Below are 24,066 nucleotides of genomic sequence, written 5' to 3' on the forward strand. Positions count from 1 at the left end.
ATTGCAGGTTGCAATATAGAACGACCATTTTCTCTACAATTTACCACACCAGAAACATAAAAAACGGACAAAACCCTTCCTGACTTTTTTAATGAGGTCTCAGTTGACTCTCATTCTTATTTGAACAGTATTTATAAATCACTTACTTAAAAGAGTAAAGCTTGGACTATAAATATTTGTATCCCTCCCAAACAAACTTAGGATACTACTATCTGACAATAAATCTTTTCGGTACGTTTTTTCTGAGCCACACTGAGTTAACAGCAATAATTGATAACAGAGAAACTCAACAATAACAAGTAGGGGAACAAGTAGACCGTCTTAAGAGCCACTGCTCGTGCACTCTGATACTCCATGGCAAATAATGCTTACTCGGTCTGATCCAGATCAACTACAAAAAGTTGTTATCATCCTGAACAAAGCCACCAGACTAAACTCTAGAACCGGTTTTGCTAGCCACAACTGCCGTAGAAAAGCACACGAACTCATAGAACGGACCAGAGAGAATTGATGAACACAATGAGCCACACTCTTTTGAGCCGAATGCAAATCCAAAAGATTCTTGGCTCTGGACCACCCACCTGTCAACTACCCACCCGTCAAGGAGATGCCTAGTGCGCAAACTCCAAGTGGTCAGTATGGAGAAGAACCGGCGAGGCACCAATGAAAAACCGCCAAATGAAGTGGGGTGTGAAGACCGCGTCTCATCATCAAATAATTTGATCAAACAGTTTGAGCAAACTCCGGAAGTACGTCAAAGTGACATCACAATTGCAGTTTTTTTGAAATTCTAAAAATCTGTGCTCTCACTATCAGTCTAGTTTGATAAAATTTTTTGTATTGAGTTGTCTAACTTGTTTGTACTTTATTTAAAATTAAAATTTTTCATTATTATCCACAATGAACACTCAGGATATGACGTCACTAACTGTCACTTTAGTTTGCTCAAACCCAGTTTGATCAAATTATTTGATGGTGGGACGCGACCTTTAGATGCCAAACACACAATAAATATGAATGTCTGTGTAGAAATATGACGTAACATAAAACATCTTCTTCTTCTTCTTCTTTTTATTGTCGTTCTACCTTTTCCTTGGACGTCCTATACTACTTTTGCCTAACGGAGACTTGTCCCTGGCTATTCTTACTACCCTTGATTCAGACATCCTGCTTATGTGTTGATTTCACTCTTTTTTCTGTTCTTTACCCAGGTATTTTATATTGTCTACCCCACAATGCGTCTGATTTCCTCACTTCTTACCCAGTCCTGTAGTCCTCTTCTAGCAATCCTTCGTAAGATCTTCATTTCGTTGGTCTCCACATGTCTTTGTGTTTTGCTTGTGTCTGATCTTATTTCGGCCGTGTAAGTCATAACATAAAATATATGGGAAAATGATCAAAAATAAAAAGAGAATACACTGATATGGATGCAGAAGAACAGGCGAGTTTTAGAGCTGGTAGATCGACCATAGACCACCTTTTTTGTATCACTCAACTTATAGAAAAAAAGGTTGCTGTAGATCAAGAAGTCCACTTTTTGTTTGTTGATCTAAAAAAGGCCAACGATAGCATCCCCCAAAATAAGTTATGGAACACTCTAAGACAAACGAACATCAACTCAAATTTCATAACAGCAGTGGAAAAACTATATGATAACGCCAACGCCAAAGTTAAAATAGGAACGAATGTCTTCAAAGGTTTTAGACAAAGGACTGAAGCAGGGATGCTGCCTAGAGGCGACACTTTTCAAAATATATCTGGAACAAGCATTAAAACTTTGGAAGCGGAAGTGCAGCGGCATGGGTATACAATTAAATAATAACAACCTGTACACTCTATGTTTTGCTGATGATCAAATTGTGATTGCTAATGAATATGATGGTCTGGAATACACGACTCGAAAATTAATCGAAGAATACAAAAAATGGGGATTAGAAGTTAACATAGATCAAAAAATTGTACATAAACATCGGTGGCAACGAATAGAATCTAGTTTTAAACGACGGACAACACATTAAGTACAACAATAAATATTCTTATTTAGGAGTAGAAATCACGGACGAAGGCAAATCAGATCAGGCTATAAAAAAACGAAACATTTAAGGTAGAAGGGCCATATCTCAACTAAATAGTATTATTTGGGATCAACATATATCCAAAAAAAAATAAACATCGAATATACAACACTATTATAAAGAGCCTATTAATGTATGGAAGTGACGTGTGGCAGTTAAAGACAACTACTGAAAGAACACTAAAAGCCACGGAGATGGACTACTGGAGACGTGCCGCAGGAAAATCAAAACTCGGAATAATTAATAACGAACGTATACGAGAGATTATGGCTTATGGGAGTCGCACATACGATTGTCGAAGATATAAGAGTACAACAACTAAAGTGGTATGGACATGTGCAGAGAATGCCAGAACACCGTCTGCCCAAACAGATTCTAGATTGGTCACCACATGGAAAGAGAAAAAAAGGCCGACCCAGAAAGAGCTGGAGAGAAGGAATAGACAGAAAGATCCGAGAGAGAGGTTTAGACGAAGACCTTTGGGAAGATAGAGTTGCATGGAGATTGGACATCGGAAGACGTCGGAGGACGTTTTAAACCGATTATATATCTATATATAAGTCATAACTGGCCTAATAACTTACTTATACATTCGGGGCTTTGTTTCCACTCTTAAGTGTTTGTTTTTCAAAATTGAGTCTTTTAGGCATCCGGCCGTTCTGCTGGCTTTAATTATTTGGTCTTTACCTCTTCTTCGATATTGTTGTCAGGTGATTAATCCCCAGGTATTTGAAATTCATTACTTGTTGTTTAATTACATACATGAATTATACATTATATTACATAAAACATGAAACATGTATAAATACGAAGTAAGGGAACTTTTGACAGAAGAAAACATCGTCAACTTTATCAAGGCACAGAGACTCAGATGGATGGGACATATAGAAAGGAGAAATCCAGAAGCAGTTCTCAAGAAAATCACCAAGTGGAGACCAGTATCAGGTAGACCACGAGGAAGACCGAAAACAAGATGGGTGAACCAGATCATTGCGGACCTTAAGAAAATGGGAGTTGGAGAATGGATAACCATAAGCAAAAATAGGAACGACTGATTCCTCGCGAAAAGAAAATCAGAAAAGTCCAAAAAGGGCGGCAATCACTCACTAGTAGTATACATAAGATGATGATGATGATGATGATGATGATGATAATGATGATGATGATGATACCTATAAACTTAGAAAGCGATTTACCTAAAACATCGTTTACATCTTGTGGGCCATCTTACTTGTGGATGAAATCCTAAAGGACAAAGGGGATCACCACGTACGGAAGGATATGCATGATGCATTATGTCTGACTAGAAATCTGAAACAAAAAATTCGATATGCTATTTTGTTAAAAATAAATCAACACTTTTGCCTTTTATAGCAGTATTTAATTACAAAAAAATAATAAAATCTTCTCTGTACAAAATAGTTTTTAATTATATCCTAAAATTATATAGTTTTTTTTTTCAAAACATGTGCAGAAAATGTAATGGTTTTATTGTGAGGTATGTATTATACAAAAAATGCGTTTTTAAGTAGTTATTGAACAAGATTTTCTTGTTAAGTTTAAAGTAAAAAATAGATTTAGATCAAGACCAGATCAAAGTAAATAGAATCGTTTAAATTCTTGTCAATTGAGAAAGACATTTTGGACGATATTGATATCGAAGAAATTATTAATCAACAAAAAAGCGACTTATAGTCGCTTAATTGCTATATTTTTAATTTCCTTATAAATTAATAATGAAACTAATACAGTAAAACCTCCATTAACCGAAATAATTGTGGAGGAGGCAGGAGGCCATTTCGGATAACATAAATTTCGGTTAAAAATAACATTGTTTTTTGTATTCTTCTTGTATCAAATTACATACATAGTATTGGAGAGATATAGCTGCAAAACACCGTTGTCTAAGGAAAACACAAATGAAAATAGATTTCTTAAAAAAACACCTAAACATGTTCATTTTCCTTAGTTTTATTGCTTTTTTTTTTTAAATTTACTATTTATTGACGAAATTATTGAAACTGTCAGCCATTTCGGTTAAACGATGTTTCGTTTAAAAACGTTTCGGTTAACGGAGGTTTTACTATATTTTATTAAACAATAAACAAAAATTAAACAATAATATATTGTAGACCTGTAGGAAATAAAATACATGATGTGGCAGGGAACTAGAGAGAGAAAGGTTTTACGTGAGAAAGACACGATGGATATAAATGAGTGGCGAAGAAGAGTAAGGAGTAAGACCCCTGAAAAAGAAAAATCTGAAGAAAAAGAAGATTCCAATGCTGATCAATTGATTGTAAAATGTTGGCATAAAGGCTATAGCGGGATAAGATGGTCAAAAATGCCCCCGCACCGATCAGCCCCGCTACTTATTTTTTCGATTAAGGATATAAAATTATGCCCTCTTGCAAATTTTTAGCTTCCCAGAGGTCCTGAAACGTCTTAAATCAAGAAAAGAAGAATTTTTGGGTTTTATTGTTTTGTGAGCGCAATTTTACTTTAAAAAATCTGAAAATATTCAAAAGATTGTATCTTTTGAATACAAAACAACCTAATTTTTTTCAGATTTTTGTAATGAAAAATGAGCCCAGGAAAATTTTTTGAAATTTTCAAACAATTTTTAGGTTATGATAGTATGATTTGGCCAACTTTTAAATAGTATTTTTTTGTGTACTTTTTGCCGTTCTTTTAAATGGCAGAGGCAGAATTTTTAATATCTGAGCGGAAAGAACGAAAAAATCAAAAAAACCGTTTTTGGCTGTCTCGAGATGCATCTCGGGACAGCCAATTTTAGGATTTAGGATCCTGACTACAACAACTGGAAAAAAACCAAAATTGTAAATTTTGTCATAAAATTTGGTATGTGGGGTTATAATAATATTTGGAACAACTTTTCCAAATAACTTTTATCCATATCTGTAACGCGAAGCAAATCGAATCGCATATCGAAAATTCACCCTGTTTGTAGTAGGCCGCGTTTAAAATTTAAAGTTCAGTTGACTATTTTAAAAATTGTGAACCATCATCCTGTATGACTGTGCAAAATTTCAAATCTGTATATATTTTTATAGCCGAAACATAGAGGTGTCTTCATCTTAAATGCGACACACTGTATCTTATCAATTTGATAATTTATTGCAACTAATATAGTCGTATTATTTATAAATTCAAAATATACAATCAAGGTACTGACTAATTCACTAATTTTATCATAAAAAATTCAAATTGATTGCATTGAAGTATTGAACCAATTATTAATGTGTATTAATAAAAAATAATATTTATATAATTATGTGTAATAATATAATATAATATACTGAGTGAGTTTTATGTATGGAAACCCTCAATTATCTCGGAAATGGCTTGCACGATTTTTATGGATTGTGGTGGGTTGGGGTTTTCTAATGTGGCCGATATTATAGTAATACTTACATTGTTGTCAGATCTTCCGTTTTTCTGAAAATCTAATTAACTTTCTTATTTCAAATAGAATAAATACCCTGTATATTTTAAGTCCTTAAGAAATACTCATTATTTTCCATGTTATATTCCCTATACCTAAAGGCCATAATTTCGGAGTTATTGCTACATTTATTTAAAAAACTTTTTAAACAAATTATAAAAATCAATCTTTTCGGTCTGCGTAGACATTATTTTACGTTCTTTGGACCATTGGGAACAAAAAAGTTCTCTTGTAATTTTTCTATAAAGTTAATCGTTTTCGAGTTATAAATAATTTAAAACTGAAAAGAAATCGAATAATTATGATTTTCAAGGTTAAAAAACACAAATCAAAAATATTATTTTTGAAACTGCCAAGTATAGAAATTCAAGCTAAAGCCTTATTTTATCAGTTACCGATAAGTAATTATTTGAGCTAGTTTGATTCTAAAATATTGTTTTTTAGTTGTTAATGCAGCCCGATCGCCCGTCCTCTCATATGCGCTTCATTAACATTTAAAAAGCAATGTTTTAGAATAAAACGTGCCAAAAAATTTTATAGCGAGCCCCTGGAAGAAGGGTTTTGGGTACTCCGCAGTTTCAAAAATAATGTTTTTTATTTTTGTTTTTCAACCTTGAAAATCGTCATTATTCGATTTTTTTCAGTTTTAAATTGTTTATAACTCGAAAACGATTAACTTTAGAGAAAAATTACAAAAGACCTTTTTTTGTTCCCGATGATCCAAAGAACGTAAAATAATGTCTACACGGGCCGAAAAACATAAAAAATAATCAGTATATCTTAAGGACTTTGAAACGCAAAAAATATTCAGGGTGTTCTATTTGAAATAAGATATTTCATTAGATTTACAGAAAAACGGAAAATCTGACAACAATGTAATTATCACTGTAATATCGGCTGCATTAGAAAACCCCTACCCACCAAAACCTATGAAAAACGTGAAAGTCGTTTCCGAGATACTTGAGGGTTTTTATACATAAAACTCACTCTATTATAAATATTATAATGATAATTATAATAATATTATATTAATACGCATTAATTGGATCAATATTTCAATGCAGTCAATTTGAACTATTTATGATAAAATTAGTGAATTAGTCAGTATTCTCATTGTATATTTTGAATTTATAAAAAATACGACTATATTAGTTGCAATAGATTATCGAATTGATAAGATACAGTGTGTCGCATTTAAGATGAAGACACCCCTAAGTTTCGGCTATGAAAATATATACAGGTTTGAAATTTTGCACAGTCATACAGGTTGATAGTTCACAATTTTTAAAATAGTCAACTGAACTTTAAATTTTAAACGCGGCCTACTGCGAATCCACAAACAGAATTTTCGATATGCGATTCGATTTGCTTCGCGTTACAGATATCGATAAAAGTTATTTGGAAAAGTTGTTCCAAATATTATTATAACCCCACATACCAAATTTTATGATAAAATTTACAATTTTAGTTTTTTTTCAGTTGTTGTAGTCAGGATCCTAAATCCTAAAATTGGCTGTCCCGAGATGCATCTCGAGACAGCCAAAAACGGTTTTTTCGATTTTTTCGTTCTTTCCGCTCAGATATTAAAAATTCTGCCTCTGCCATTTAAAAGAACGGCAAAAAGTACACAAAAAAATACTATTTAAAAGTTGGCCAAATCATATTATCATAACCTAAAAATTGTTTGAAAATTTCAAAAAATTTTCCTGGGCTCATTTTTCATTACAAAAATCTGAAAAAAAATTAGGTTGTTTTGTATTCAAAAGATACAACCTCTTGAATTTTTTCAGATTTTTTAAAGTAAAATTGCGCTCACAAAACAATAAAACCTAAAAATTCTTCTTTTCTCGATTTAAGACGTTTTAGTGACCTCTGGGAAGCTAAAAATTTGCATGAGGGCATAATCTTATATCCTTTATCGAAAATATAAGTAGCGGGGCTGATCGGTGCGGGGGCATTTATGACCATCTTATCCCGCTATAGCCTTTGTCAATGTTTTAAATATTTTAGTCTTAAGATCCATGGGGTTATTAACCCTTTCGGCCCCCTCGGGATACATATGTCCCACTAAAAGTTTAAAAATATTTACTGGCTCAAATACGCCCCCTTAAAAGTAGTTTTGCTTTAGTGGTATTATTAGTGCAAAAGCAAGAAAATAAAACTGAATTGACAACACTGGGTGACTTCCGGAATCAGTTACAGAATTATTTTCACATTTTTATTATTTTTCTGCATTTATATCAGTGATACACGATATTCTAAAAATATGGAATAGTGTTTTGATAGAAATATTCCTGATTTTCTAGGAATAACCCTAGTGGGGCACTAATGTCCCAGTGGTATTTTTAAGCGGGACATATTTAACCCATTGGGCTTTTTGCAGTATGTCGAAACTAGGGCTTTCTGAAAAGGAACTTCAATCTTTAGCCGATAAGTTTTCAGATATTGAAAATGAACCGGACCGTTTTGAGACTGAGGACGACAGCGACAAAAACTATGAGACAGGGACAACAACACTTAGACCTTTTTTTCATAGGCTACCACTGGGATACCTAAGTTCCAGTTAACAATACCAATGGGCAGGGCCGCACCAAGGCTTTCAAGCGCCCCGAGGCAAGTAATTTTAGGCGCCCCTTTCCTCCTTCCTCTGTAAGTAGTTTTTTGTAGCTTAGTGAATCGTTATACGGTATACCTACAAACTATTTTTTATGTGTTAGAAAAGTATCATCATCATCATAATCTAACCGTTATCGTCCACTGCTGAACATAGGCCTCCTCTAAGTTTTTCCATGTCCCCCTATCTGGAGCTACCAGCTATCCAGTTCCCGGCAGTTCTCTTTACATCGTCACTCCAGCGCGTTGGTGGTCGATCTCTGCTTCGTTTATCCGATTATCCGCCCGCGGTCGCATATTCCAATAATCTTCTGTTAGTCTAGCTGTTGTTCCGTGTTCTTGCCACATGACCTGCACATCTCCATTTCTTTTTTGCTACATGTTCTACTATGTCTTTGATTTTTGTTCTTTGCCTGATATTATTTGGTATTCTGTCTTCTTGTGATTCTTAGTATGGCCCTCTGAGTAACCCTTATTTTCTGCTCTTAGATTTTCAGCAGCAGGAAAGTAATACACTGATAAGTAGTTATTATGAATAATACAAATATTTACAGAAAACAACGATTACATTATCAGAGAACAAATAAATATAAGTATAATTATTAGTATAGTCCATTTGCTCACGGTTTTTGCTCCATATTTTAAAGAACCGCCTGGATTGACATGAGATTTGGCATACGCATAGCTATAGCTAATTTATATCTAACAAAGAAAAAAATTGATATTTCGTCGTCGGGGATGAAAAAATATACGTTAAAATTAAGTCCGGAATTGGATAAACTGATTAATTCTAAGCAACTTTTGTTCCATATATACAGTTTTTTCACTAAGTAAATATTTTTCGAGTTATTTGCGTGTTCATTTTTCAACATAAAACCACGGTTTTAGACGGTTTTTCGCAAATAACACAAAAGTGTGTATTTTATTGGAAAAAATTTTCTTAGCAAAAATATAGCTTATAAAATTTTTTTAAAAAACTTGTGCACGCATGAAGTCGGTAGATATGTATAGTAGAGGAAGAGTTGTAGCTCGAGAAAAGTGGGTTCTTATTCGTCAAATTCCAAGTCGAACATTTCACCGTGAAATAATAAAAAAATGAAGTACTTTTCGGGCAAAACTCGTTATAACTTTTTTAAAGTCTTTAGTAAAAGCTTTATTTTTGTTATTAAAGAAAACAAGTTTAAGCTTTAAAATAAGTTTAAGCCAGTATAACGCTGAAAATAAAGTTGGTCCCTTTTTTTGGTAAAAACATCGTAAAAATCCCAACTGAAATTAATCGTTACAGCTATACAATTTACTTCACTTATGTATATTTATATGATCTGGAAGTTTCACCATTTTGAAAAAAATTTGTTATAAATAAAAAAAATAATTTGAAATTTTGAAGGAAATGCCTTTTTTTCAAAATTTTTCCTAAGAATATATTTTCGATAAAATACTTATTTTTTGAGTTATTTCTGAAAAACCGTCTAAGAACGTGGTTTTTTGTTGAAAAATGAACATATTGAAATAAAACATAATCTAAAAATAAAAAAAAAGAAATCACGTTTTTTGCGTTTACCTCGCTACAACTGTGTTCGATTTTAATATTTTTTTCTGAAATTTTTACACTATATAGCTGTAACATTTCTGAAGACAAAGGTATCTGCCTCAAGTTTTTATTCTTATCATGATAAAGGTTATGAATTTTTCAAAGAAAAAGGTGCGGATTTGTGCATTGCAAAGTTTAATCGCAAAAGTTGTGTGACGAAGTTTAAAATTTAGCTTCTCAATCACGTTTATTTTAAAGCAAAGAGTACAAAGAAGTTTTCTGGTAAGTTTTAGATCAAAATGTTTTATAGAAAAAAAAAATAGTGCAACTTTTAATGTCAACATTAGAAATCCCCAATATACCACTTATTTTATGAGGGACAGACAATCTACGTTTATAAGCTTTCATTTGACACCTTATTTGTCATTTTACCTAGTATAATGACGGAGAAGTAAACGTTATTATTCTATTATTCTTGTAGGTTCATTTAACATTGATTGAAATTATGAAAGAAATATATAGAAAACAGCATGGCAACACTGTGAAGCACAAACATAAAAATTCAGCCACATTCAGCTGTGCGTTACATAGGGTGCTTTAATATCCAAGATGCCCAAAACTTTATAGAACAACCTTTTATAGTTACTTAAAATTCGTCAGTTTATCCACTTCCGAACTTATATTGAACGCATATTTTTTCACCACCGTGAAGGGGTGGTACTCCCCTAGGAGAAAAGCACACGTCGACACAATATCATTTTCTTCTTTGACTTGTTAGCTATGTGTACGCCAAACAGCCAAGCTGTTCTTTAAAATCCAGAGGTTTTGCAATATTTTACAGTGAGTGAATGCAGTAATAGTTCAGTTTAATGAGAGAAATTATTAATAACGGTTCGTACACTTAGGGGATAAAAGTAATAATAACTGCTATTTTTATATCTACCTACGATTGCTAAATTTTAAATTTTACAAGATAATAAAATATTACTAATATTTCTGCTAATTTCGGTATTGTCAAATTTTTTTTTCGGCACCTGCCGGCGCCTTTTTGGTTCGGCGCCGTGGGGCACCGCCCCTCTCTGCCCTTATGGACGGCGCGGCCCTGCCAATGGGATACATATGTCCTATCTATCAATGTCAAATCTAAGAAAAAAGTCATGAAAACCTGTTTGCGTAACCTAACTACATACAAAAAGCACAGAAATTACGATTTCATCTCCGTTTATTTAAGTAACAAAAGTGGGGCTGAAAGGGTTTTCAAATAATTACGTATGTGACTATGATTTTTTATTACATTCAGAAGATTAATCGCTCTATCGCTCGCTATGGACCACCCCCATGATTGGCGCCAGTTTTTTTTATGATTTTCCGGACCTGAAAATTTCCCCAGTACAAGCCTGATACCAAGCAATCAAAAATCTCAAATGGACTTTTAAAAAAGCTCATTATAACAAAAAATTAACGACAAAATTTAATAACAGTAATTACAATAAATAATATTTAGCAGGAGTCTTGCTAAATATTTAGTTTAAAAGAGAGATAAAAATAAAAATATGTTCTGTAGTATTTGTAACAATACTGATATAAAGAGCTGACCTCGCAGAGGAGGAAATATATTGGGAACAGGAATAGTTTTGCCAGAATAGAAATTTAATAAAGAAAGGAATGTACTTTGACGTACCGATATTGCCTACACGTCGTAAAGTTTAGAAAGCTTCCGATAGAGTTAGGTATATTCTCTGATAGAATTATAGGTATATTCTCTGTATAACCGTTGATTGAGGTATTAACCCATATCAATATTTCAATCAACGGTATAACTATGAGTAGATAACATCTTCACCAAATCTGTGAAAAAATGTTGTTTGTGGATGTTATAAGGATATCGTAATGCTATTCAACACAAGAGATTGAGTGATATTAGAGGACTATTAACGACGTTCTACGCCTTCGTTGCGGGGTATGCCTCTCAGAGGAAAGGGGGAAACTTATATGCAAGCAAAAGTTGGTAACAATGCATCTATAGCAGAATACTCAAATCATATGTTTCACTATTGAATACTTTATAAAAATAAATTCTAATAAATTACGGAAATTACGGAATAAATTACGAATTAATTATAATAAATAAATTAAAAATAAATGGTACGGTAAACAATCCTCATTTTTTAATATGTTATTCCTTACAAAAGAACCTTTAATTTAAGCACAAATAATAAAAAATCGTAAATTTGGGTCAAAAGTTATTTGGGTCACCAATAATTAATGTTTATTTAAAAAAATTCCTGACGCCGTGGTAGTTAATCGATTTTAATTTTGCAAAATTGTAAATGAAAGATACAGTACACTTCTATACGCAAAAAAAATTCAACTTGCTATCTGATTTATTTTCAGCCCTTTAACATTTTTAAAAAATGAATTTTTTTTGTGAAAGCTGGATTGCAAAATTTATTTTGCAAAATCTATTGAACCGGTCTTAATGAAATTTACAGTATTGTTTTACTGTATCATAGAGTTTTTCTGGGTGAAATATTAAGGTCCTAAATGTAGCATAAATGGTTGAAAAACGTAAAATGCGAATACTTGTTTTTGTATGTTTTTTTCGCAATTATTGCTATTTTGCAACAAGGGTGACTATTTTTTAAATTTTTAACCAATTCTATATTGTAGGAAATTAAATTACGCAACTTTTATGTTAATACAACTTTTCTCGAAAATGAATACTTTTAAAGTTATAATCAAAAAACGAAGAAAAAAATCGAATTTTTCCTTCATTTTTTGACATTTTGATTATTTAAACAATGTTCCGGACCTTTTTGAGAGGGAGGATATCTCAAATATTATTATTTGATTTATTTTCAAGCAATTTCTGCAAAAAAATTTGAGTCACCTCTCAATGTCCAAATGTATTAATATTTTTACAGATGCGCCCTGGTCTATTATCCCATTTGAGAAAAAAATTCCATTTTCAAATGGCTGGACAAGTACTTTGTCAATATTTAGAACGATTTTTGGTCTCAATTTCTTCATAAGGCCTCAAATTTTCACGTTTTAAATATTAGTATTGCAACTAATTGTATATGCAATTCATGTATGTATTTTAATAATTTTAGACAATTAAAAAATATGCTGACTATCGAGTTTAATTTGCAATAACTTTTTTGTTTATAAACATTTTTTAATTTAGAAAATCTCATTTTAAATAGAAGGTATTTTCAAGCAAGTCATCTGTTGTACGTTTTCATCTATAATGTATCTATAATGTTTTTTCACAATATTGAAATGAATGAAAAAACCATGGCACAGTCAAAATTTCGATACATACGAGATTTTACGACTTTTCTATTGACTTCTTCTAGATATTCCATTTAAAAAATGCGCCCAGTACTTTTTCGATTTTTTTGGCTTCATTTCTTGTGCTATATATTCACTTTAATCATTCAAAACAAATTTATAATTGCTAGGATAATAGAGAATATGAAATAGAGTATGGAAATAACAGCTCAGATGTGATTAAAATTTATTTTTAATTTATATTTAAAATTTTAGCGTTCAAGATTGCATTTCAAATATACTAAATCCTGTTATCATCACATTAGAGAAAATAAATCGAAATAATTATTCAGTTAAAAATACCTATATTTGTTTATTAACATATGACGCAAGTTTGAAAAACATGCCGGTGAAAAAATAAATCCAGATTTCATTTATAAAATAAACTGCTCGTCAAAATATTATATATTATATTATTATTTTCATAGTAGATTGTTTCGTGAATAATTAACAGATTTCTCTATTTTTTTATTATTTTAGATTTTTCTTTAGTATTTACGCAGTCGAAGACCACAGGGAAAAAACTGGATAAGTCCAATTTTTGACATTTGTCGTTTTTAATACCAATTTGTAGCTTTAATTACATAGTTTCTAAGAGTAACACAATACAGAGTAATAACTTGATAAGTCAAAAGATATAAGTGTTTATAAAAACCCTATACAGGAAAAGAACTTGACATGTCCATTCCAAACAGGGGAAAACGTTGATAAGTCCATGTAATTAATATGCAATATATATACTTAAAAAACTAAATTGTAATTGTAAACCAACCACTAACATATCAATTTTTTTTTCTTTTTAGTAGTAATTAATAATTGTAAGATGTATTTTAATGTTTTAAAATCATAATCACATTTTAAATGTTTTAAACTTTAAAATGTTCTCCTGAACAAAACCAAAAATGTGACTTATCAAGTTATTTTCCTGTGGTCTTCAGTTGTGTTCAAACTTCTTTTTTGTACTTATACCGAGTGGAAGAAAAAAAATGTTTTTATTATGTTAAGTTTGAGACACCCTGTAGGGAGGACGAGGTACAAATGTTATTATACATCAGAATCATATAGTAGTCTTATGTTTTGTGAGCATTTTGTTTTTTGAATGCCCCTGTCCCTGATATCTTTAGAAACAACGAAGATAGATGGTTTTACACTTTGACATGTGTTTTATCTGGAACAAAACTAAATTAACAATAAAAAATAACAGTTAACAAAACTTTAAAAACAAAAAGGCACATAAGGTAAACAGTTCTTATCGACACCTAAAAAAGTTATTTGTCTACCAGGTAAGCGGTATGCACAGCGCAACATAAGAGACACGAGATTGTTTAATGGAGGCTCTGTGAGGTTTTGGAGTGGAGTTTCCTTGAGAATAAGTACGGATTTGGTGTCTAGGTGGAAACTCTTTAAATAGCAGATTTTTGCCTTTAAAAAAACTCTGTTCCTTTCGCACTATATGTAGGAAATAATTTCATCTTAGTGGTATGATAAGACATGGCCTTCTCAAGTATCGCATGTCGTCAGTTAAAACGCATATTAAAGAGTAAAAGCGTCTAGTTTCTTTGTTATTAAAGATATCAACGAAATTAAATATTCACAAAATATGAGAATACAACATAATATCGATGTATACCCACCTTTGTGCCTTTTCCTCCCTACAAGGTGTCTCAAACTTTTGTTTCGGTTAAAACACATGTTAAATTGCAAAACAGTCTATTTTCTTTCTTTCCAAAGTTATCAGGGACATTCAAAAAACAAAATGCTCACAAAACATAAGACTACAATACGATTCCGATGTATGCTAACATTTGTACCTCGTCCTCCCTACAAGTGTCTCAAACTTAACATAAGAAAAACATTTCTTTTCTTCCACCCGGCATAAATACAAAAAAAAGTTGGAGTAAACCTTGGCACAACAGAGTAAATAATAAAGAAAAATCTAAAATAATAAAAAATAATTAGCGGAATTCTTTAATCAGTTCACAAAAAAATCGGCTATGAAAATGAGCATAATTTTTTATATCCCTAACTTTTGACGAGCAGTTTACTTCAAACGTAAGCATTTCATAAAAATAGGTTTTTGAGACAGATAAAACAATTTTATTTATTTACTATCTAGTGTCAATAATAATGAATATATAACATTTTTATAACCAAAAAAAGATTAACGAAGTAAAGAAGAATTTAAGCCGGTCTAGATAAAGAGTAAAAGTGCAAAATGTAGTAAGAAGTAAAATTATGGGAAAGTGGGATCACCCAGACTATAAAAATAGACAAATCAGCAGGCAAAACATTGATCGAAAGGATAACAAAAAATTGATCTAATTTCAGACGGTCAATATAAGCAATTTTATAACGGTTTAAAATAAATATTAGGATAATTTGTAGTTTTCTTACGTAAGTAGGATCTTTAAGTTAGAGAATTGTGTTGCGTTGTATTATTCCCGAGATTTAGTCGGTTTATAGGTCAAAAAGAATAAAATTGAACATTATAAAACGAAAAAATATGAACATTAAGTGTAATAGTTACAGTCTCCTACTTTGAGTTGTGTCTATATATAGACTCAGCTTATTAACGCACTGATGTATCGGCTGTTAAACTGAAAAACTAGTATAAATATAAAACACTCACATTCACAGGTTATTCTTGTAGGTTAATCAAAAATACACTAGACTTTTCACTTTCAAAGAATAGTCTTCAGTCACAATCAGTAAAAATAACATTTTCCAACAGAACATGAGTGCCGATTGAAAATTACATAACAAAGACGTGGATTAAGCGTAGAACTTTAGAAGGAAATTGAATTTTTTTGGAAAAACTACGAACACATACACGCGGTGTTAGATACACAGTTTTAAGCTGAGGAAAAGCGCCGTCGTCAGTGCTAATACACAGTGACCGACGTCACATTTTCCTGCCAGATTTCTTGCTGGGTACCCACAATGTTGTAGCTGAACGCTTATCTAAATTCGGGACATGAGCCAACTCTTTCTAAATCCTTGTTTTTTCAGAACAAACACATCTCGCATATAAGTTTGAAGTTACTACACGATTGCAAAGATGGCGCATAACTGAAAAGTAAGTCAGGGACAACTATTAACGCCGGTTTCAACCAGACGGTCTCCTAAGGAATTTTTTTGACTGCTATTTTGACGATAGCATTGATTCTTTATTATTGATTTCTATTTTTAATCCGTTATTAACAGATTTTGTCTAGAGTTATCCCATATATAAGATAGAACCACATTTCTTCAAGAAATTTACTCACAAATTAATATTTTTAGAAAATTATCGCCAATCCAAATAAACGTGCAGTGTTGTACTATATTTGGAGAGCCCTCTATATAATATTTTTCTTCCTCTTTTGGCATCATTATCCCTAGATGGGTCTTTACGTGTCTGGCTCTGACCTTCCATTCCATTCATACCTCTTCTGTGCCCATAGTGCCACTGTCGCGACTTTCTGTCGCAATTTTGCCCCCACAAGATAGTGATTTGAGTCAGAGTTCTCTTCGCGATACGTTTTGACATTAGTTGTCTGTTGTCCATCGTTTTGAGATGAGGATGTGATCAATTTGATTGCCTTCGTTGGTTGCTGGTATTTACTACGTTCCTATATGGATATCTTTTCTTTAGAAGTTAGTCCTGACATCATCATCCAGCCCTTTGTGTCCACTGCTGGACATAGGCCTCCCTCATTTTTGTCCATTGTCCATATTTTGAGCACCTTGCATCCAGTTTCTAAACATTTTCTTGAGATCGTCAGTCCAACGAGTAGGTGGCCTTCCTCTACTTCTTTTGTCTAATCTCGGCCTCCACTCAAGTAATCTCTTCGTCCATCTCCCATCACTGATTCGGGCGACGTGTCCGGCCCAGTTCCATTTCAGGGTGGCAATTCGGGAAATTACATCGGTATCTCCTGTTCTTCGTCTTAAGTCTTCATTTCTAACTCGGTCACGAAGCGATATACTCAGCATTGACCTTTCCATTTTCCTCTGGGCTATTTGCAGCATTTTAGAAGTTGTAGCTGTCAATGTCAAAGTTTCGGCACCATAAGTCATCACAGGCAACACACATTGGTCAAATGTTTCACGTTTTAAAGAAATTGGTATATCGCTTTTAAAGATGTCTTTGAGTTTTCCATAGGCTGCCCATGCTAGGTTTATTCTTCTTCGTAGTTCGCATATTTGGTTGTCTCTGGTGATCTTTATTTCGTGTCCAAGGTATATGTATTTTTCCACAGTTCTGACAACTACATAATTATTTAGTGCTCCTCCATTGTGTTACATCCACAGTTTTCAGGTCGTTACCCAACCAGCAATGTAATTGGCCTGTAATTCTGGCATTCCCTCTTATCTCCTTTCTTATATATATTGGCTGTACAAGGGCAACCGCCCATTTCTCCGGCAGTTGCTCCTTAGTTCATATTAAATTCTTCCCCAAAGATTGAATCCTGCATGTTTTAATAAATCTGCCGAAATTCTGCCCTTGCGTGGCTCTTTTAGTGTTTTTTAGTTTCTTTGTTATTTGAACCACTTCCCCATAACTCGGATTTTCAATTTGCTGCTTCACTGTATTATATATTGTCTTGGTTTGTTCATTTTCATTGTCTTCGTTTAGGTTTTCTTTGAAGTATTCTTTTTATCGCCTTACAATTTTTTGCTTCCTCTGTTAGTGGTTCCCCGTCCTTGTCTTTGCATATCGTCGATTTTGGTCTAAATGACTATGTGCTTTCTTTTATAATTTTATATAATTTTGTGCTTTCCTGTGTGTTTGGTATGTTCTAGGATTTCTTCTTGTACTTATTTTTTCAAAGTCTCACTTTTTTCTTCTGTATATTCTAGTTGTTTATAATTTATTCTCGATATAATTTTCCCTGCTATTTCTACTGTTTCTTTGAAAATGATTAAGTCTAGCTTCTCTTTTTCCTCTACTGTAGTTCTACATTCATCATCATACCTCTGCATTTTTGTCTCTTGGCTTTGTCAACAGTTTCCTCTACAGATTCCGTTATTATTGTTTTAATTGTCTCCATTCCTCCTGTGCAGGTCCTGTTCTGTTCCCAGCTGGTTCTGTTAAGTTTTACTTGGAGAGTGCTTCGGCATTCTGGTTTCTTTGTTGGGTTTGTAAATCCTTCATCATTCCATTTTTTAATTTAACTATTTGTCCTTTTTGCCACTGTCGCGATTTTTTGTCACAATTTTGCCCCCACAAGATAGTGATCTGAATCAGAGTTCCCTTCGCGATACGTTGTGACATTAGTTACGTCTGTTGCCCATTTTTTGAGATGAGGATGTGATCAATTTTGATTGGCTTCGTTGGTTCCTGGTATTTTCCTCGTTCCTTTATGGATATCTTTTCTCTGAAAGTTAGGACTGACAACTACTTAATTATTTGGTGCTGCGAATTTTGCAACGATAAGTCGAATTTTGACTTGACTTTGACGATTTAGTATGCAAACCATGTTTCCCAAATACATTTACAAAAGTTTCTTCTTTTCCCAGCTTAAAATTAAAATTGAATTAGAGATGGATTAAGGATAGAATTTTAGAAGGAAATTGATTTTTTTTTGGAAAAACTACGAACACATACAAGCGGTGTTAAATACACAGTTTTAAGCTGAGGAAAAGTGTCGTCGTCAGTGCTAATACAATTTTCCTGCCAGATTTCTTGCTGGGTACCCACAATGTTGTAGCTAAACGCTTCGGGATATAAGCCAACTCTTTCTTAATCCTTGTTTTTTCAGAACAATTCAGAACTAATTTGCTTTGCTCTATGTAATCATCATAGTAGCGTTGTTCCAGTCTGTAGGAATATTGGCGGTATAAAAGCAGATATTAAAACGTAGTTCAATTTTTTCAAGGAATATATCGTCGCTGATTTGCAAAAAGGGGCCAAGGAATATTTTTATATTTTTACTAAGTGGAACTTAGCTCCTTTTTTCACAACCAGTTTAAAAAGATGTTACTTGGCACCAAAAAATTATGAGACTATCTCAACAACAATAAGTAATACACTTGACCCCTTTTTACAGAATAGGTAGAACCTTCGTACCTATCATTTTTGCACATAACCCCTCTTTTGAACAAAATGTCACTTGGCACCTTTTTGCAAATCAACGACGATATTATCTCCAATTTTTAGTGCTTCTGATACTATTCCATCTTTGCCTGGGGTTCGATTATTTTTCATTTTCTTCAGGGCCTCTTTGACTTCTATTTTGTTATACAGGGTGTTTCATTGGGAAACGAAAATACTTTAATGGTAAATAGAGGTTACCGAGACGGTTCTAGATATAGGTACTACATTTTTTGCCCTACCAACTTTTCCTTTTTTCTTTCTTTCCTAAGCCATAACTTTAGAACCACCCTGTATATTTTTTTGATATTTGTTACACATATGTCTCATTCAAAACCCAAACGACCGACATACTAACCATAAGAAAAATCTAGGTTCGGATTAACAAAAAATTATAAAGTAATTGTGACCTTAAAACAACACCCTGTATATTAACATTTTAAAAAACTGTTTGCATGTTTCAAAAGAGCACAAAAAACTAAGTTTAACGGTTCGCTTCAATTTCTCGGCCAGACAATTTTATGACTTTAATTTTGAAATTATATTGAATTTTTGAAATTATATTGAAGAACTCTGACATTTAAAAGCAGGTATTATTAACTTTTAGTTATAAATTATTAAACTCATTTTAAAAATAATCAATACTTATTTACCACATTGGAACGACCCAATTACTAATCACAAGAAAAATCCAGGTCCGGATTAACAAAAAAAATATAAAGTGACCTTAAAACAACACCCTGTATATTGAAATTTTGAAAATTTGTTTGCGTATTTTAAAAGAGCATAAAAAACTGCGTTAAAAGGTGCATGTCAAATTTTTGCGCAAATAATTTAATTACGACAATTTTGAAATCATATTCATTAATTCTGTGAAGGTGACAAGAAGCTGCCAGAAAAATTAAATTTAAATGTATATAATTTAAAAAATTAATCAAAAAATAATTTAAATGATACATATGTGTACCAAATATCAAAAAAATATACAGGGTTGTTCTAAAGTTATGGCTTAGAAAAGAAATGAGCAAAATCGATCAAACACCCTGTAACACGGTTATAAAAGGGCAAAAAATATAGTATATCTAGAACCGCCTCGGTGATCTCTATTCACCATTAAAGTATTTCCGTTTCCCAATGAAACACCCTGTATAGGGCATTAAATCTGATCCTTGGTTCAATACCTCAGTTTTTACTATAATTGGAGGTTGCGTAGTGTTATTTTTTCTCTCTATCTATTCAGCTCTGTGTAAAGCTCTTCGACTATTGTTAATATTTCATCTCTGTTCGTAGTTTCGTCTTTAGCTCCGTTTTGTGAGTTTGTTAATTTCTATTTTGCCCTTTTGCACGCTCCTTCTCAAAACTTTCACGCCCTTATTTTGCTCTATTGCTTGTTTAGTTTTTTCTACTTATGTAGTTTCTTATGTCTTTTCTTGTTGCCTTTGTGATCGTCTTATTTATTTTATTTAGCGCTTTTTGCGTATATTGTTATCTCCGTTTATCTGTCGCCTTAGTTCTATAAGGGTTTTCGTAGGTTGACTTAGTTTTTCATCCTTTTTGTTTGTTGGACAATATTTTTTTGTTTATCCACAAGGAAAAATTTCCTGTAGATGGCTGTATACCATTAATTTTGCCGAGTGGCCGTTTGCCAAAAGCTGATATGTCCACTTTCGATATTTTTCAGAAGAGCAAACTCAAATGTCCACGATGTCCATAAAATCACAGTTTTTGAAATATCATATTTGGTTTTGAGTTTAATGTTTATACAGCTATTTATGTGAGTTGACATATAAGAAAAAACTGTAATTGTATGGCAGTCGTGGAAATTTGAATTTGCTCCCCTGAAAAGTGCCAAAAATGTACATATCTGCTTTTGGCAAACGACCACTGAATTACAAGTAAATTTAATGAAAATTTTTCTTAGTAAAAGGTATATTTATTTAAAAACACCTTAAAAGGGCCACAACTATCACAACAGAACGTTTTCGCTCTCTAAAAAGAGCATCATCAGTGTTACAAGCTTAACATGCTGAGCCACCCAAAAATACAATGGTTAAAACCCTTTAAAAGTTTACTAAATGTCTTACATAGTTAAATAAATTATGGAATCCAAAGGATGGATATAATCCCTATGGATAAGGCCCTGGGGCAACATATGACTCCCACGAGGCACGTGGGTTGCTGCTAGGTTATAATTAAGTCATCACGTTGAGAGTGGTGAAAGGCAACTAAGTCATGAATGAGATCGGCACAGTTAAACTTCTAGCTGAGCCTGGAATCATTGCTGGAGCCATGTAGGTAGTGAAACACCAAATTTACAATGATACGAATTTATTTAAACTGTCACTATGACCCGGGGCAAATACAAAGTTTAAAGTTGACAGTAACAAGATCTAACTGCTAATAATAATTAATGATAATGATTCGAGACTACATCTTGTCTCTATGAAGTGAATCTAAAGAATGAAAACTCAGTTGCCTTTCACCTCTCTCTCAATGTGATGACTTAATTATAACCTATAGCAACCCACGTTGATACCTACACCCGAGAGGGTAGAAGGTCTAAAGATTATATATACAGGGTGAGTCACCACTAACGGGACGGAAGATTACAGCTAAACGATAAAAGATTTAAAAAAAAACTTAAATTGATTAGTTTGTAAGTTGATAAAAGCTACATTTTAAAATTATTTTAAAATATACAGGGTGCCCCAATAAATGGCGGCGTATCAAAGTTATATTTTTTTTTATGGAACACCCTGTATTTTATTGCATTTTTTAATTGTCCGCAAAAAATAAGGTATAGTTTCATAAGGCTTCCCTATACCTATGTACAGAGTGTTCTGAGTTATGTTGACTTTTCTTAAAATGTAAAGATTTAAAAGAAGGCTTATTCTCAAGTTATTTAAGAAATTATAAAAACATTACTTTTACATCTAAATAGTTGGATATTGGTTTAATGTATTCCATGATTAATTATTATACATTTGTCTACAGGGTGTTCAAAATTTACAGTTTCATTATAGGAGTATTCAATGTGTCATATGATGCTTATTTTAAATGGAACACCATGTATATTAATAAATAATTATACTAACCAAATTTACCTCTTTCGAATGGTATATGAATGTCCTATACCTAAGTGTCATAGTTTTTGCGTAATTTACAATTATTTAAATTCTTAATCTGTAAATCGATTTTAAAACAAAAGATTAATGTCATTGTATGACATTGTCAGTTTATGACAGTACGGTCTGGTAATTATCAAAACTATAAACATCCGTGTATGATATTTAATTTTTTTTACTTAAAAATGGCTTTGGAAGAGCCAATTACATTCAAATTTAATTGTTCCTAAAAATGAATAATCACATTATCTATGAAAGAGTAGACATGCTACTTTGCATTGGGGAATATTTTTAAAATTTTCTCTTAGCTTCTAAAGTTTACGCTTAAAAGTATCCTAATAGAGGACACCCAAAAAAAGGACGTTTTTGAGAAATTTCTCGATAGATTCCGTGCTGCTGGTAATTTTGCATAGGTAGGAAAAGCTAAATAAAGTAAACCATTTATTTTTTATGACGTCAACGAACTTGATGTCCTGCTTTCTGTTACGGAGAACCCAAATACTAGTACCTACGTGAAAAATGTCGAGTCAATTGGAGAGCAGTCTAACAAGTGTATGTAGAATACATAAGAAAAACCACTATCATCCGTATAAAACTCAACTACACCAGCATTAGACAGAACAGGAACGTTTAACTTTTCGTTTATAGACTTTAGAATTTGGAGAAGATCCTGATTTTTTTTAAGAATGTATTATGTACAGACGAATCTACCTACTTTTAATAATAATCGTCTAGTTAATAGACATAGCTTTCATTTTATTATGATACAGTAAACAAACATTTTAATGTTGATCGCCAACACCGATGAAGTGTTAATGTTTGGGGCAGTATTCTGAGCCAGTACGTTATCGACCCATATTTTTTTGACGAAAATCTGAATGGAGCAACTTTTTTAAATTTCTTAAAACATGTTTTTTGAATCCTTCTTAAAACCTTCCACTTAGCGTGCGAACAAACATGTGGCTCCAAGTGGACGGAGCTCCTGCTTATTTTTGACGTGATGTTAAGAACAACCTCAACATAAAATTTAGAAATAAATGGATAGATTGATTCGGTCCATATATTTGGCCACCTAGGTCACCAGGATTGACCAAGATGATTTTTTTTAAATAAGGTTATATTAAAAATATTGTAAATGCTGCACTTCCTAACCCAGAAACCTGTGTTTAGTACAATCTTTGATTAATATACATGGTGTTCTAATAAAATACCCATCATATTATGCTACATTGAATAATCTAATAATGAAACTGTAAATTTTGAACACCCTGTAAATAAATGTGTAATAGTCAATCATGGAATGCATTAATTATAAGATAATTACCAGACCGTATTTTCATGAAATGACAATGTCATACAATGACATTAATTAACTTCATTTTTTGTTTTAAAATCGATTTACAGAGTAAGAATTTAAATAATTGTAAATTACGCAAAAACTATGAGACCTAGGTATAGGACATCCATATACCATTCGAAAGAGGTAAATTTGTTAAGTATTATTATTTATTAATATACATGGTGTTCCATTTAAAATACGCATCATATGACACAATGAATACCCCACTAATGAAACTATAAATTTTGAACACCCTGTAGACAAATGTGTAATAATTAATCATGGAATACATTCAACCAATATCCAACTATTTAGATGTAAAAGTGATGTTTTTATAATTTCTTAAATAACTTGAGAATAAGCCTTCTCTTAAAACTTTACATTTTAAGAAAAGTCGACATAACTCAGAACACTCTGTACACAGGTATAGGGAAGCCTTATGAAACTATACCTTATTTTTTGCGGACAATTAAAAAATGCAATAAAATACAGGGTGTTCCATAAGAAA

The 24,066-nt window shown here is 32.4% G+C and overlaps 1 protein-coding gene across 4 annotated transcripts in view; it reads right to left on the reverse strand.

Moving 5' to 3' along the window:
* LOC114340256 (centrosomal protein of 290 kDa) overlaps nucleotides 1-15,961 on the reverse strand; it is an 80,784-nt gene extending 64,823 nt beyond the window's left edge. For 2 of the 4 annotated variants that reach the window (XM_028290978.2, XM_028290975.2), the window contains exons 1-2: nucleotides 15,648-15,960; nucleotides 3,272-3,386 (exon numbers count right to left, since the gene is read on the reverse strand). In XM_028290978.2, the coding sequence (XP_028146779.1) occupies nucleotides 3,272-3,369 (98 nt within the window). In that variant the 5' untranslated portion in view covers nucleotides 3,370-3,386; nucleotides 15,648-15,960. Of the gene's footprint in view, nucleotides 1-3,271; nucleotides 3,387-15,647 lie in introns of all 4 variants that reach the window. The other 2 variants (XM_028290979.2, XM_028290977.2) reach the window with 2 other exon arrangements.
* Nucleotides 15,962-24,066: the final 8,105 nt, after the last annotated feature.

This window comes from Diabrotica virgifera, chromosome 10 (assembly GCF_917563875.1).
Source record: "Diabrotica virgifera virgifera chromosome 10, PGI_DIABVI_V3a".
In the NCBI taxonomy this organism is placed as follows: domain Eukaryota; kingdom Metazoa; phylum Arthropoda; class Insecta; order Coleoptera; family Chrysomelidae; genus Diabrotica; species Diabrotica virgifera.